The sequence below is a fragment of the Neoarius graeffei genome, chromosome 25 (genome assembly GCF_027579695.1).
Source record: "Neoarius graeffei isolate fNeoGra1 chromosome 25, fNeoGra1.pri, whole genome shotgun sequence".
Classification (NCBI taxonomy): domain Eukaryota; kingdom Metazoa; phylum Chordata; class Actinopteri; order Siluriformes; family Ariidae; genus Neoarius; species Neoarius graeffei.
Window position 1 is genome coordinate 57,984,672 of NC_083593.1, and position 15,730 is coordinate 58,000,401.

At 41.4% G+C, this 15,730-nt stretch overlaps 1 protein-coding gene across 5 annotated transcripts in view; it reads left to right on the forward strand.

Annotated features, from left to right (window-relative positions):
* The window catches only part of ptbp3 (polypyrimidine tract binding protein 3), an 88,907-nt gene extending 73,589 nt beyond the window's left edge, over positions 1 to 15,318 (forward strand). For all 5 annotated transcript variants that reach the window (XM_060909014.1, XM_060909013.1, XM_060909015.1 and 2 more), the window contains 7 exons: positions 1,253 to 1,327; positions 3,815 to 3,954; positions 4,588 to 4,621; positions 5,155 to 5,247; positions 5,369 to 5,585; positions 6,262 to 6,339; positions 7,293 to 15,318. In XM_060909014.1, coding sequence (XP_060764997.1) covers positions 1,253 to 1,327; positions 3,815 to 3,954; positions 4,588 to 4,621; positions 5,155 to 5,247; positions 5,369 to 5,585; positions 6,262 to 6,339; positions 7,293 to 7,425 — 770 coding nt within the window. In that variant the 3' untranslated portion in view covers positions 7,426 to 15,318. The remainder of the gene's footprint in view (positions 1 to 1,252; positions 1,328 to 3,814; positions 3,955 to 4,587; positions 4,622 to 5,154; positions 5,248 to 5,368; positions 5,586 to 6,261; positions 6,340 to 7,292) is intronic.
* Positions 15,319 to 15,730: the final 412 nt, after the last annotated feature.

Genomic DNA, 15,730 nt, shown 5'->3' on the forward strand with positions numbered 1-15,730 from the left:
ATCTCTGGCCTTCACACATGAAATGAGGGTCTGAGTGGGCTGGAAAACAGTGCGAAAATAGATTTATCGTGTGTGTGTGTTTTATGGTGGAGGTGGTAGATCCTCCAGCTCATCCACTCATCTTGTCTGAGATGCTGTAAATCACGGATGCTGTCTGAAGGGAATGGGCGCTGTGGCTACTGATAAGGTGTGTGTGTGTGTGTGTGTGTGTGTGTGTGTGTGAATCTGGCCTCATTAATCTGCCCTGTGTGTATTTGGGGCTGTCTGTGAGCTCTGATGTCGAGTTGCAGTAAAACATGTTGAAAGTGTGGTTTTTATGAGCGAGCCGCTGTTTTCCAGCCTGCAGCAGCGTCTCGAACGTTTCATCCTGAAACACCACGACATGGAGAAAACAACAACAAGCAAACAACCCGACTTGTGTAGAACACTAATTCCACGGGAGCATATTTGAGCACAGGGCAAGTGATCGTCGTATTCATCCCGAGTTCCAGTCTGTAATAAATGCTTTATCACGTCACAGAAAGAACAGCAGGAATTTATTTAGTAAATAAACGAACGCTGAGTTTTCCGCCTGAGAAACAGAATAAATATAAAACACAGAAAAGTCAGTCAAGTAAAAACCTTGTTTGTAAATTTGTGGTGTTGAAAATAGAGGTCACAAAATGGATTGTTTTTAATCTCCATTTCTCATATATACAGTACCAGTCAAAAGTTTGTACACCCCTTCTAATTCAGTGTTTTTCTTTTATTTTTATTAATTAAAAGTTACTTCCTGCCAAAGTAATGATGGATGTCGTTTCTCTTTACCTAGTTGTTCAGTTCTTGACATAATCTGGATCACTACAGTTGTGGTGTTGAATCGGGCTATTTACTGTTTGATCTCACTCATTAAAAAGGCCAGAAACTCGTCCACTAATGAGCTTTTGATGAGACACAGCTGTTAATTGAAAAGTATTCCAGGTGACTCCCTCATGAAGCTGGTTAAGAGAATGACAGTAGTGTGTAAAACGTCATCAAGGGAAACACTGGATATGCTGAAGAATCTAAAATATCAAACAAATTTTGTTTTTAAACACTTTTTTTTTTTTTTTTTTAACCACATAATTCTGGATGTGTTCCAGATGTTATTTCATAGTTTTGATGTCTTCAGTTTTGTTCTACAGTGTGGAGAATCGTCACAATACAGAAACACCAGTCAATGAGTAGAGTAGGGGTGTACAAACTTTTGACTGGTTTTGTGTGTGTTGTGTAGGGGCCCCTGGGATCATCTCCTCACCGTATGCTGGAGCGGCTGGTTTCGCTCCTGTTGGTTTTCCTCAGGCTGCAGGTAAACGCGCACGCACACACACACACACACACACACACACACACACACACACACACACACACACACACACACACACAAATAAAATAAAGACAAGGAGGAAAAAAGACGACATGAGAAGAATTTCAGCCATCGTTAGGAATAAAGAGGAATAAAAGGCTCCGAACCGAAACAGTGAGGCGTCACAGAAACACCGTCATTTACATTTCACACTTTTTTCATCTCCGATTCTCCCCGAGTCATGTGACTTCCCATCATGCCTCAGCTCAACTTCATTACAGCTGCACTTTCACTCCGATACAGTTTCCCACTGCTTCCCTTCTCGCTCTCCCTCCCTTCACCCATCCTCTCACTGCTCACCACACACACACACACACACACACACACACACGTATATCAGTGCTGGGTGCTGCTATGTCATTTTCATTCCTGTGTGTAGTGAAGGAACAGAGCACCTGGTGGCAAGGAGATCTCTCTCTCTCTCTCTCTCTCTCTCTCTCTCTCTCTCTCTCTCTCTCTCACATCCTGTAATAAAGTGTATGTCGCGGTTCTCACGCCTCTGTTCAGATTAAGTTGGATCTGGCTGTACAGAGTTAATTCTCTGAGCCGCTGGTGTGAACACGTCCTCAGGCCGAGTCTGTGTTTGTATGTAATGATTGTTCCAGACTCTAAATCAGCGTTCAGTAACACGTGTGTGTGTGAATCGTGTCCTGTATCGAATGGGTTATTGATTTATGAATAAAGCAGCAATCGTGAACAGCTCGGTGTTGAACTTTGTCTGTAAATCCAGACAAATCACATCTTTAATGACTCGAATCATTCGAGTTCGCTCAGTTAAATGATTCATACAGTGATGATTGTTGATATTTTGTGTGTAATATGTAATGTGCTGATTTGTCTCCTGAAACAATAAAAATTATCATCACACATTATTCACGAAGAGACTCAGTTCTGAAATATAATCCCCCTGTACATGAGTCCGGGGTGCAGACGTTTATTTATAATGCGTTATGTCGTGAAACACGGGCTCTTATAACGCCCGGTATAAATCTCTGACTAGAGCTGTGTGTTACAGTTCATACAGCAGTTCATTAGCGTACGGCTTTATAACATCCCGGTCCATAATACAGAATTATATCTGTTCATAGGGATCTTATAGATGCTCATGTTGTAATGCATTATAACGCAGGATCTGGCATTATATCCAGTCCAGATACTGCACCAGAGCCTGTTATAATGCGTTTGTAACATTATAGCATTATCACATATCATTGTGATTTATTACGTTCTTATGAACATGTGTAATGTTTTATAGACACAGTGCTGTATGGCATAATTGTGATATTAACACTTAATGAAATGTAAAGCATGCCGTTCTAACCTCAGGCTGGTCCCAGACTTTATGAACCCTTGTGTTATACAGTAACATTATTAATGTTTTTATTATGCATTATGAATATGTGGTTTATAAGAAGTTGTACACAAGTTGCTAAGAGTTTTTTCACAAAACTGTATTTATTAAAGAATTTAAGGAAGTATTGAGCTGGCAAATTAGTGAAATGTTTTGTGTTCGTTTGGGTTTTTTGTAAGTCCCAAAAGACAGACCTGTAAGCATCGTATAAGTGTGTTATGAAGACTGGATTCATAGAAAGTTTTCCCAGAACTTTGGCTGGTAGAAATGGGCAACTGGACTTGCTTGAAGATTCTTGAAAAGGTTTCACCTCTCGTCCAAAAGGCTTCCTCGGTTCTGTCTGACTAATAGGGAGTATCAGATATTTATCCTCTCCTGGATCAGAATCAGAATTCTGATGACCAGCTCATCTAAGGTGTCATTGAGGCATCATGTTGGTGTGGGTCACTGGAGGCTGGGTGTGACTCGCCGTTCATCACCCTAATGACTCGCCGTTCATACCCAGCCTCCAGCGACCCACACCAACATGATGCCTCAATGACACCTTAGATGAGCTGGTCATCAGAATTCTGATTCTGATCCAGGAGAGGATAAATATCTGATACTCCCTATTAGTCAGACAGAACTGAGGAAGCCTTTTGGACGAGAGGTGAAACCTTTTCAAGAATCTTCAACCAAGTCCAGTTGCCCATTTCTACCACCCACAGTTTACTATGACCTGGATGATTGAGAATCTTCCCGGACATGTTCCCAGAACTTTGTGTGTCACTGAGGATGATGTTTCTGTGAATAATGGCCTCTAAAACATAATTGTTTTGGTATGAATGTTTTTTTTTTAAAGATACTCTACAATTATTTATGGCATTATTTAGAAAGTGGCAGTTGGGCCATAAAAACTTCCTCCTCGTTGTTTATGAATGATTTCCTCAGATGTTCAGTGTGTAAAACCCAAACCATCATCTAGGAGAAACCTCAGAACTTCATGTTCGCCCCAAACTGAAGATTGTTTTTCAGACGTTATTCTCCTTTCCTGTGTCTAACGCCGTGCTGTCATTGTGATGGGTGTGTCCGTCTCTCAGGTCTCTCCATGCAGGCGATGCCTGGTGCTCTTGGACCCCTCACCATCCCCACGTCAGCTGTAGCTGGGCGGATGGCCATCCACGGCATGCCCCCCACTGCCCTGCATTCTGTTCTTCTTGTCTCCAACCTCAACCCTGACGTGAGTGACTCCGCCCCCAACCTCCAACCCAACCCTATGGTTTTCCTTTATGCTCCACCCCAACCACCTTCTGTCTGTCTCTCTTATTAAAATCCTTTGATTTGCTATAAAGGTTCTTTCTGAGCTCCTCCCTCCATCCATAAAATATATATTTATTTAATATTCACCTTGTCAACAGAAAACATCTTAAAGGTCATGTTGTGTCTTTACACCACGGCTCTGCAGAGTTCTGGACTCTGATTGGTCAGGAGGTGTTGATTAATTTTCTCTGACAGCAGCTCTGAGAGTAGTGCAGCTCCAAATCACATCGCTTATTATTATTATTATTATTATTGCTCGATCATAATCTAAGATGGTATAAGATGTAAGATTTTTCCAGCATAAGGAGATATTTGTTTAACATTTATGGAAGGAGTCTCCAGTGTCAGAGGTAAAGCTGAAACTTTAAGTTTTCTGATATCTTTAGGACAGAGGAGATGAGATCATTAACTTTGGGAGAGAAAAAGTTTAATCTGCAGGGGGAAGCAGGCGCATGAACACGCATTTATAAAGGTTAATAAAAATAGTATTAATGTGTCTGTGTGTGCGTGCTGTTGCTTAAACTCCTCTAATTGTAATTCTTTTTTTGTGTAGAGTATATCACCTCACGGGCTCTTCATCTTATTCGGTAAGGACGCTTTTATCACTCTCCCAGATCACATTGGTTAAAGGTTGTTTTTATGAAGGCAGCGCTGGCCAGTGAGATGGAGGAGCTGCTTCCTCACCGCCGCTGCCACGAGGCTGTTTACATGCAGAAAGGCACTGTCCATCATATGAACACACACACACACACACACACACACACACACACATACACACACTCGCGCGCGCAGGGTTATTATCTTCACACTTTAATAAATGTCAGCAGCAGAGTTAGCCCGATCGTCTGAATGATTTGCCCCAAAATGTTCCTTGTTGTTCGCAAATCCTGTAAGTGTAATAAAGTGGTGGAGTGTGTGTGTGTGTGTGTGTGTGTGTGTGTTGGCTGTACAAAAGCTCTCACAAGTCCATTAACATGCTGAAAACGTCTGGCAAAGTCTCTGTTCCCATCAAACAAAATGACAGTATAATCTCATACCTGCCATTGTTCTCTGTTTAGTGTGTGTGTGTGTGTGCGTGTGTGTGTACACTAATATAAAATCTTGTCTCTTGTGTGTGCAGGAGTGTATGGAGATGTTCACAGAGTTAAGATTCTGTTCAATAAGAAGGAGAATGCGTTGGTGCAGATGGCGGATGCGACGCAGGCGCAGCTCGGTGTGTGTTTGATGTTCAGGTCGATGATGGGATCAGTGTGATGATTGTTATTAATACTGTAGAAGAATGAATGCATTTGATTCCCTCAGCTCAGTTTTTGACTCTCTTCTGTTTTGATCAGCGATGAGTCACCTGAACGGTCAGCGTCTGTACGGCAGGGTGATGCGCGTCACCATCTCCAAACACCAGACGGTGCAGCTTCCCCGCGAGGGTCAGGAGGATCAGGGCCTGACCAAAGACTTCAGCGGGAGCCCACTGCATCGCTTCAAAAAACCCGGCTCCAAAAACTTCCAGAACATCTTCCCTCCGTCAGCCACACTGCACCTCTCCAACATCCCGTTAGTCTCTCTCACACTCTCTCACACGCATATATCCCTGTGTAATAATGATCTGATGAGGAAATCCATCATGACCTGGTTAATATCTGCGAGCTGTAAGTTTGTGATTTAAAAACTCAAGCCTCATTTGATTAATTTGTTCATTTTATTTATTAATTTGTAAGTAAACTCCGTCACGTGAGACTCATAATTACACTAAAATCTCTAAATTTGAGCCGAGTTTCAGCTGCAGTCTCCCAACGTCCTGAGAGAGGTTCACTTACTTTCAGGAATGTTCACGCTTTATATCAGAGACCTGATCCTGATGTACATCGATATTTATTGTTTTTATTAATTAAAGCGTCACGTTTACTGTGTCGGGTTTCTTTGATGTTTATAAGCACAGCAATGTCAATAATGTTAATAGCAAAGACTACAGTGTTCTTAAGATTTAGACATTTTTGGTGGAAAAATAAACGTTTGGTGGTCAAAACTGCAAAAGTATAAAACTATAACTGGGAGGTGTGTGTGTGTGTGTGTGTGTTTTTATTTATATACACACGCACGCGCGCGCACACTCACTCCTTTCATTTATTTTATAATCATCAGTAATTTAATAAACCCTCCAGAATGAACACCGTCTGTAAAACAGCCCCATGCAGCTGTGAATTTTCCTGAAACACTTTTCTCCCCCCAGACCCTCCATTGCAGACGACATGCTGAAGGATCTGTTCGCTGGTTCAGGATACACCGTTAAAGCGTTCAAATTTTTCCAGTAAGTGTTCTTTATCACTCGTCTGAACTTTAGAGTGATATGTAAATGTGTAAATTCCTCCTGGACGCTTCTTCTGATTCTGTAGGTGTGATGTGCTCTCTCTTGCTCGCGCTGTCTCTCTCTCTTGCTCGCGCTGTCTCTCTCTCTCGCTCGCGCTGTCTCTCTCTCTCGCTCGCGCTGTCTCTCTCTCTTGCTCGCGCTGTCTCTCTCTCTTGCTCGCGCTGTCTCTCTCTCTCGCTCGCGCTGTCTCTCTCTCTCGCTCGCGCTGTCTCTCTCTCTTGCTCGCGCTGTCTGTCTCTCTCTCGCTCGCGCTGTCTCTCTCTCGCTCGCGCTGTCTCTCTCTCTCTCTCTCGCTCGTGCGCTCTCTCTCTCTCCCTCTTTCCATTCTCTTCCTGCATGCTCGCTCCATTATCTGTGTGCTCTCTCTGTGCTCATTCTCTCTCCCTGTGTGCTCTGTTCCTCCTGCATTCTCTCTCCGTTATCCCTGTGTTCTCTCTCCGTGTTCTCTCTATCTTTATCCCTGCATTCTCTTTTTTCCTCTCTGCACTCTGTTCTCTCTCTCTCCATCTCTGTTATCCCTGTGTTCTCTCTGTTCTCCCTCTATTCTCACCACATTCTCTCTTTGCTCATACTTTGTTCTCTGCATTCTTTGTTATCCCTGTGTTCTCTTCCCACACTGTTTCTCTCTCTCTCTCTCTCTCTCTCTCTCTCTCTCTCTCTCTCTCTCTCCCTGTTATCCCTGCACTCTCTCCATCCTCACCACATTCTCTTTTTGCTCATACTTTGTTCCCTCTGCTACATGGTTTGGGTTCACGCTGCACTGTCCCAGCGCTCTGTGTTTTTTCACTGATCTCTCTCTCTCTCTCTCTCTCTCTCTCTCTCTCTCTCTGACGCACCTCACTGTGTTCTGTTTGTGTTCTAACAGTGTTTTCTCTCTCTCTTTCCTCCAACAGGAAGGACCGTAAGATGGCGTTGATCCAGCTGGGCTCGGTGGAGGAGGCCATCCAGGCCCTGATCGACCTCCACAACTACGACCTGGGCGAGAATCACCACCTCCGAGTGTCCTTCTCCAAATCCACCATCTAGCAGTGCCCCTCCCCCTCCCCAGCCCCCTCCCTCAGCGCTGCTGCTCTTCTGTTCACGGGTTTAAATCGGAGTGAAGACGCCTGACTGATGAACTTCTGTAACTAAAGACATGATTAAAAAAACTTTAATAATGAAAAATAGACAAAAACAAACAGAGACTTTGGGTAGTTTTAGAGATTTTAGGGGTTTTAAAGTTCTAAGGAGTTACAGACTACTATATGACCTTCAGGTAGACATGAACTGAAGGTGGCTTTATTATTATTATTATTTTTGGGAGACGTGTGAGCTTCAATTTGATAGCGATGAAGTTCCCGTTTCTGTTTTATCTCTCGGCCATTTCAGCACAGCCATCACTGGCTGGTTTGAACAGAACTGCAGCAGAACCTTCCGAGAGAGAGAGAGAGAATGATCTCTATTTGACTTTGTTGGCGATGTTTGTGGACATGGATGACGACGTGCCTGTAGTGCTGTTTAACTGTTAACGTTTCACCCAGGTGCTCCATCCAGCCTTCAGAACTGGAGCCTCATTGGATAGGCCATACCCTCTTTGAATGTCCATGATGTCATCACAAGGTGCCGCCGGGTAAAAACCCTGTAGCGACGTTCCCTCACCAACGAGAGCTGTCTTTCACGTAGCAGGAGAGATGGATGGGGAACAGTTCAGACTCATCACATGCGCTCGGGATCTGTGAATACATCCTGAAAGATCTTCTGTTCTCCTGTGAAATGGGATTCGTTTTAATTAAAAAAAAATTTAAACGTCAAACAGACGAGACTGTTGTGAACCCTGCATCGCCTGGTCCGGACCGCATGGCCGCTCGCTTGCGTTCACCTGAGATGTTTTTATAGACAAGTAAACATGCAGGATCATTCCAAGAAAGCACGTCCAGCTGTCAATCATGCTGGAACACTCCAATCTGCAGAGCCTGGCTGTCAGGAAGCCCCGCCTCCTGTCATTTAAATGTCATTTTGAATGTGAATCATGTAGCCCCTCCCCCTCCCCAGATGAACGATGCTTTCTGGTTGCTTATCGATTCCCTCTCCACTCGATGTCCCTCTTGTAATCAAATACTTTTATTTTCCTTTATGTTTTATTTCCGGGTTGCATTCTCAGAATCGGAACGAGTCAAGCTGACCTGATTCTGATGCTTTTTTTTTCTTTTCTGTCTCTCTCACCTTGCTGTCCCACCTCCACACGTCTAAAACCAAAATGAGGAAAGAAAAGTGAGAGGAAAGAGCGAGAGAGAGCGAGAGAGCACCTCTGAGGCGCAGGGAGAAAGCCGTCTCTACTGAAACCCTCTGGTTTGAATCTCGTGTTCATCGTGTGGTGAAATGTGTTCGTGAATTAAATTAGGCCGTGGTTTCAGTCGAGGGGGCCGAAAAGTTAAAATCTCAAGTTTTGATGTGTAAATCGTGATAAATAAACGTACAGGAACAAGAGCTTCATCCTGGAGAGCCAGCAGTCTGTCGGGTTGCCAGGTCTGTGTTTTCCCAACTTTTTAATCTCTTAGCACTGTTGAACCTTTTTGAATCTGATTGGTCAAAAGGTGTTGATTACTGTTTCTATAGTAACGCCTCGTTTGCAGGGATTTATACATCGGATGCTTCACAGATCAAACGATAAACAACATGGTGACTTTTTTTTTCAGACTTTTTTGTGGTTTATCAGGAGCATGACAAGCTGCGTTTTTTTTTTTTTTAACTTCGAGAGGGAAAAAGTGAGACTGCTGAGGGAATAACTTCTTTATAGCTGCTGTAACGTAAGTGAATTGTTTCACAAACATTAAATGTAACTGTAAATGGATTTTTTTTAAAAATGGAGGTTCTTTAATAAATTAGAATTCTAATGGTTGGAAAACTGCTGCAGTGTAAGAGGAATAAAACAATCTGGAATGCGCGTAGGTTTTATAAGAATGGGCTTTGGTGGCGAGGCATTGAAGCTCAATGTTTTGTTAATTTTTTTGCGCACAATTTTAAGATCAAAATGACCACAGATCGCATTCTTGGAGTTTCCGTGCATGAAAGGCTTAACATTAAAATAATTTCTGTAAACCCCCACACTTCAACTTCACTCTGTTTTTTGCATAGTGTCATGTGGGCGGAGCCTTGTGAAGCTTGTGATTGTTCCTGATTGGACCAGAGGAAAAAAAGCCAAATGATTTTCTGATTTCATCGTTTGCACCTGGCAACCCTTCCTCTCGTCACACCCTCCTGATTTACACAGAACTCCAGATCAGGAGCCTTCGGTTAGATTAAAGATCAGACTGCTGGTTCTCAGGACACAAGATCGGACTCATACTCGAGCCTTAAAGTTCTATGGAGGTGCTCTAGATGGCGCTGCTCCTTTTCCTGAGTAATTTCCTGGCCTGTTTTTTGTTTTTGTTTTTTTCCCCCCAGGCTGTGTTCCACAAAAAGGAAGATTTATCCAAAAAAACCCAACAAATCATTAATTCAGCTTTGAGACAAAATGAAACGCAGGGCACGGGACAGCGTTTTTTTTTTTGTTTGTTTGTTTGTTTGTTTTTTTAAAGTTAACTTTAATTTTACCTGAAGCGGTTGATTCCACTCTTCTCTGACGCTTCTCAAAAGAAATACAGTTTTTCTTTGAAGTTTACAGTCTTACATAAAGCGAAACTATTCAGGTCTATTTATCTTTAACGATTGTCAAGATTTTTTGGAGAAAAAAAGAAGTTACTTATTTTTGGTAATTTGTTCTTTTTTATGGAGAGAAACAAAACAAAATGAGAAAAAAAATACACTTGCCGGGTTTTTGTACCACTATAATCATTCATGACATGGTGAAAAGAAAAAAAAAGTCATATTTACTGTGTATTTACTTCATTTTCTTATTATGTGCCTTATAATGTGTTTATAATCAAAATAGGTTTTAGAAATATTACCGAAGATATCTTAAGTACTATTTTGTGCAGTTGGTGAGAGGGTTTATTATTTGATTTTTATTTGGAGCTTTTTGTTTTCTTGTAGGTTTTTTTAGATGTGTGTTTCTGTGGGGACTCAGTATTGTGTGCTGTTTTTATTTGAATCATAAATTAATGTTTGGTGCTTTGAAGGCACACTGGAGAAACGAGAATGAATGGTTTGGTGTAAAAATGCTTGGTGTTATGCTATGGGTCTCCTCCGTGTGTGTGTGTGTGTGTGAAAGAGAATCTCAGCTCGTTGTCTCTTCATGATGAAATGCTGTGAAATGAAGATCGTGACTCCCTGATGGTTCCTGTGTGAGGATGTTGAATCCATCTCTCTCTAAATCTGGTGCTTAAAAGAACTTTGTTCACTTTTCCCTAAAATCACATGATTTGTTTAAAATGTATTTAGAATTCACGAGCATGTAATTACATTTAACAGTTGAGCGCAAAACTTTGCAGATCTTACCAAGAAGGAAAAAAATACAACAATCAGCAACAATCTTAAACACAAAACGATATTAAACACAAGACGCAGCCAGATATTAAATCTTTCGGCGAGGAGTTATAAAGGCATCACATTAAGAAAGGGGGCACAAACTTTTGACCTGACATTTCACTATTAATATCTTACTCTTAACCTGCACTTTTTGACCTCATGGTGAAGGAATGAGTGTGAAACCCAGAACACTATTCGACACTCAGGGTCTGGTTTAGTGACGCCAGTGTTTGTGAGGAAAGTTGCTGGTGTTCAGAGTTGAGTTCTGCAGCTGATCTGAGCTCCACATTTAGATTCTTAAAATCGCTTGTTTTGTTCACATCTGCGACACGTTCAAAGAAACTTTAACTTCATGAATCATTTCATCCATAAAGTACTCACTCCTCTGCTGTCCTCTGTGTAAAAATAAACCCGTTTCCGGACTTTAAGGTGACACGTTGGCCTTTGAGTTTGCAGCCAAAACCGCGTCACACACTGTGCTTCCATCAGACAGCGTGGCGCTGGACTCAACGCTGCTCCTCACTCACTCGGGCCGAAATCACACAACAGACTGGGCTTCGGGCTCAAGGTCAGACTTCCAGTGTAACTTTTAGACACGCCTCTATTTTAAACAAACTCCGCCCACATCTGTGTATAACTCTCACATGATTTCTGAAAATCTGGAGTTAAAGGTTTAAATTTCAGGATTAAATCCTCACTGAGTGCTTTATACTGGACTCTGAACACAGCCATAAAGAAATTGCTATACATTTCAACCATAAGGGGGCACAAACTTTCGCATTCAACTGTATGTTGGCCCAGTAAGCGCTCTGAATATTGACAGGTTCTGGATCAGATAAACAGAACCTGACTGGATTATAGGATGCTGTCTGTGGTGATGTGGATTAAATGAGGTGATGTTCAGAGTTTTAGCATCTCGTACATTATGGAACGCGTCATTTCCTGTTTAATACAGAGAGAGAGAGAGAGATGGTGGAGGGGGGATATTACACAGTGGTGTGAGGATATGAAGTTTATCTTGGAGTGGTGAACAGATTCACAAGTGAATGTTCTTTATATTATTTGGACGCATCCACAAAAATACACAAGGTAATCAAAAGAATATCAATTTTGAACTGGTTGACCATTTTAACTGCGCGCGCCCAGTCAGCGGGAAAACACTGGGAGTGACGTCATTGGAGTGAAGTATCGGGAATTACGTCACTCAGATCCGTGAGGTGTTTCGTCTGAAAAATGTGAGTTTTTCAACATGAGAAGATAAACTTCACATCTTTAAGCCAGCGTGTGATTTTGTTTTTACTGTATCAGCACATTCACAACCACGCAGTCCCCGAATTTATCACAACGGCTCCCTGAGTTCCGTCCGGGGGCCCCGGGTCTGGTTCTCCCTGAGTTCCGTCCGGGGGCCCCGGGTCTGGTTCTCCCTGAGTTCCGTCCGAGGGCCCCGGGTCTGGTTCTCCCTGAGTTCCGGCTGGGGGCCCCGGGTCTGGTTCTCCCTGAGTTCCGTCCGGGGGCCCCGGGTCTGGTTCTCCCTGAGTTCCGTCCGGGGGCCCCGGGTCTGGTTCTCCCTGAGTTCCGTCCGGGGGCCCCGGGTCTGGTTCTCCCGGAGTTCCGTCCGGGGGCCCCGGGTCTGGTTCTCAGTGTCCTGGATGGAGCTCGGCTTAGAAATAGCAGCGGTGAATTTCACACTAAAACACTTGCGTCCAGATCATTTCTGCAGTTCTGTGCAAAAGTCTTAGAGACATGTAAAGAAATGCCGGAGACCAAAAATGGCTTTAAAAAAATAATGAAATGTTTCAACTTTAAAAAAAAAATACTACAAACAGTAATCAGTGAGCCATAATAAATGAAACAAAGTCAGTATTTGGTGTGAGACGACCCTTTGCTTTAAAAAATATATATATAAATCCGTCTGAGGTCCAGTGAGTGCAGTTTGATGTGGAAATGATGTGTAGGTTTTCCTGAGCATCTTCCAGAACCAGCCCCAGTTCTTCTGGACTCTTTGACTGTCACACTCACTTCTTCATTTTACACCAAAACCCAGCAGCCTTCATTATGCTTTCTTTTTTCATCTGAAAAGTCTCTTATGGAATATACTGCTCAGATACAAACTTTTTTTCTTTAACATTTAATTTTTTGCTGGAAACGAACATTTGGACTCTAAAATGTTTTTGTACTGACTCGATAATGTAGAAATCATAAAATAGAAATCTATAGCAAAGTCTGGATGAAAAACAATAGGGGGCCGAAGACTTTTGCACAGGACTGTGTGTGTGTGTGTGTGTGTGTGTGTGTGTGTAATAAAATATTGTATATGAGATGAATTAATGTGTCTGGAGAATCCCACAGCATTCAGCAGCTAATTTCTGATGTTTCTGAGAAACCTGAGCTGTGTGTGTGTTGGACTTATTTACTGTATCTTATAATCCGATTGATTTTAGAGGGTGTGGCCTGTTTTGTGCTCTGTAGTGATTTTTTTTTCTTTATATTTTTCCCTCTTATTTGTAAGGATATGAAACTGGATAAAGATTGCTCGGGGTGTGTGTGTGTGTGAGAGAGAGAGATGAGAAGAAGAAAGCTGGGTTGATGATGATGATGATGATGATGATGGAGTGAGCAGTGTGATGCTGTATCTGTAAAAGCTTTTCATTTATAAACAGGAGAAAAAGCCAGACTTGTGAATTTTAACGTGGCACTAAAAGCAGTTCACTCTGATTCTGATTACGTTTTCTCTCCACCACACTTATGTCTTTAATTTAAAGTTGTTGTTGTTTTCCACAGCTATAACTCATGTTCAGTCTTGTCTTTCAACTCAGGCAACGCGTCGTCCTGCCGTGACGTCAGACCCGTTTCCTGTTCAGATCCACCTTCAGTTTGTTTTTAATGGGTTTTATACTGAAATTAAACACAAATAACGCAGGACCAAAGTTTATGTGCCTTTCATCCATCTATTGAGCTTCTTTGTAACTTTTTCTTCCTGGATGTTTCTCAGAAATCAGAACCAACATTGTGATGTTTTGTTTTCTTTTCGCGTTGTTGTTGTTGTTGTTGTTCCAATTCCACTGAAGTGTCTTTGTTTTTTTAACCTATTTCCCCTCAAACAGAAGGTGAAGCCATATAACACATCAGAATATCATCATATCAGATCCTTTCCCCCATTAACGAGTTCCTGCACTGATGCTGAATGTTTCGTCATTCCATGAAATTTGTCGTATTTTTCCAAAAGTTTCATTCGTTACATTTAAGATTTACATTAAAAGAAAAAGAACCATAACTGGTTAAAATTTCATCTCATTTTTACGCAAATTTAATTACGAAAGCTTTATTATTACCAAAGGAATTGGACTCTGATTGGACGGATTTGATCTGTTGAGTTCTGAAGGGCCGGAAGCAAGAAAATGCGGTTTTATAAATAATTGTGTTCCGGGTGCGATGGGTATTGGCTCTTACCCCAAAACCTCAGCAGCTTCTGTGGTTGGAGTATGTATTAATGAATTAATTAAAGATCACCTGCTGTAACTCGGGAGTTTTTTCTTGCCACAGGTTTGCTCGTTGGGGATAGATTAGGGATAAAGTTAGTTCATGTTTAAAGTCATTAAAATTCTGTAAAGCTGCTTTGCGACAATGTTTATTGTTAAAAGCGCGATACAAACAAACTTGACTTGCTGTAGGCGGGATCTTGTTAGTCATGAATATTAATTAAGGAATAAATAATGAGACTCCAGTCATGATGAATGGTGAAGCATGCTTTGCTTCATTACTGATTTTATGGAACATTGTGATGTAAATGAGGGGAAACGAACAGAAAGTTTATTCACATGCAAAAAGTGACTTCTGTTGCACTTGAAAAAGGTTTTAAGCTCTTTCCAAGCTTAAAGTTTCAGCCATCTTGACTTTTTTTTTTTCCTCCTATATTCTCCCCTTTTTTTTGTCTCTAATCTGGGTTACAGTTTTTTTTTTTCTTGTCCACTGAAATTGTAAATTATTTTGCAGTAAAAGGGAGGGACGTAAAAATGAAACTCAGCTCAGGCACTATGCACAGAGAGAAAGTGCCTGCATCCGACCTCATGACCCTCACCTCGCCTTGAAAATCCTGTATTTATAACTTCTATGAATATTAATATGAATGTTCCACTACCAAACAAACAAGTGTTTGTAAATATGTGCTCCCTTTGTTTGTTTGTTTGTTTGTTTGTTTAAACCTGGCCAAAAAAAGAGAGAAAAAAATCAACAAAAATTAAAAGGTTTCTGGGAACAAGATACAACACATCAGTTGATATGAACTGGTTTTTATATTTATGAAAATTCAACATGTTTTTTGTCTTCTGTATTTTGATATTGCAGCAGGACCAGCTTTTTATTTGTAAAAGTTGTTTGTGAGGAAAACGATGGAGAGACGAGCGGATTCAGTTTGAGTTTGATGTAATAAAATGCAAATAGAAGATTAAACTATTAAAGAAACATATTTTCTAATTTTTTTTGCAGTGCATGGTTGATTTTTGGGTTTTTCTTTTGTGTGTGGTTTTTTTTTTTGTATTTTGTAGAAAGAGGTTTTTTTTAAATTGCTTATCATGCATAAACATTTAGAGTTACAGCTATTATTATTATTATTATTATTCAGTCAGAGACACTGCTGATTTTTTTTTCCTAATCCACTTTAATTGTAGCATGCCTCGAATAAATGTCATGACACCTGTACTTTCCTCAGTCCTCTGTCTCTTCGTGCTTTTCCCTCTGGGTTTATGTTCTAATCCTACAGATCTGGAGACGCCTCCAGTACCATCTTTAACTCTTTCTCCATCTCTTTCCACCCCTTCACCTGTCAGATTGTCATTATTATTCGAATGATTAATATGAAAGTGTGCAGTTCTGATGGAGGGAGACA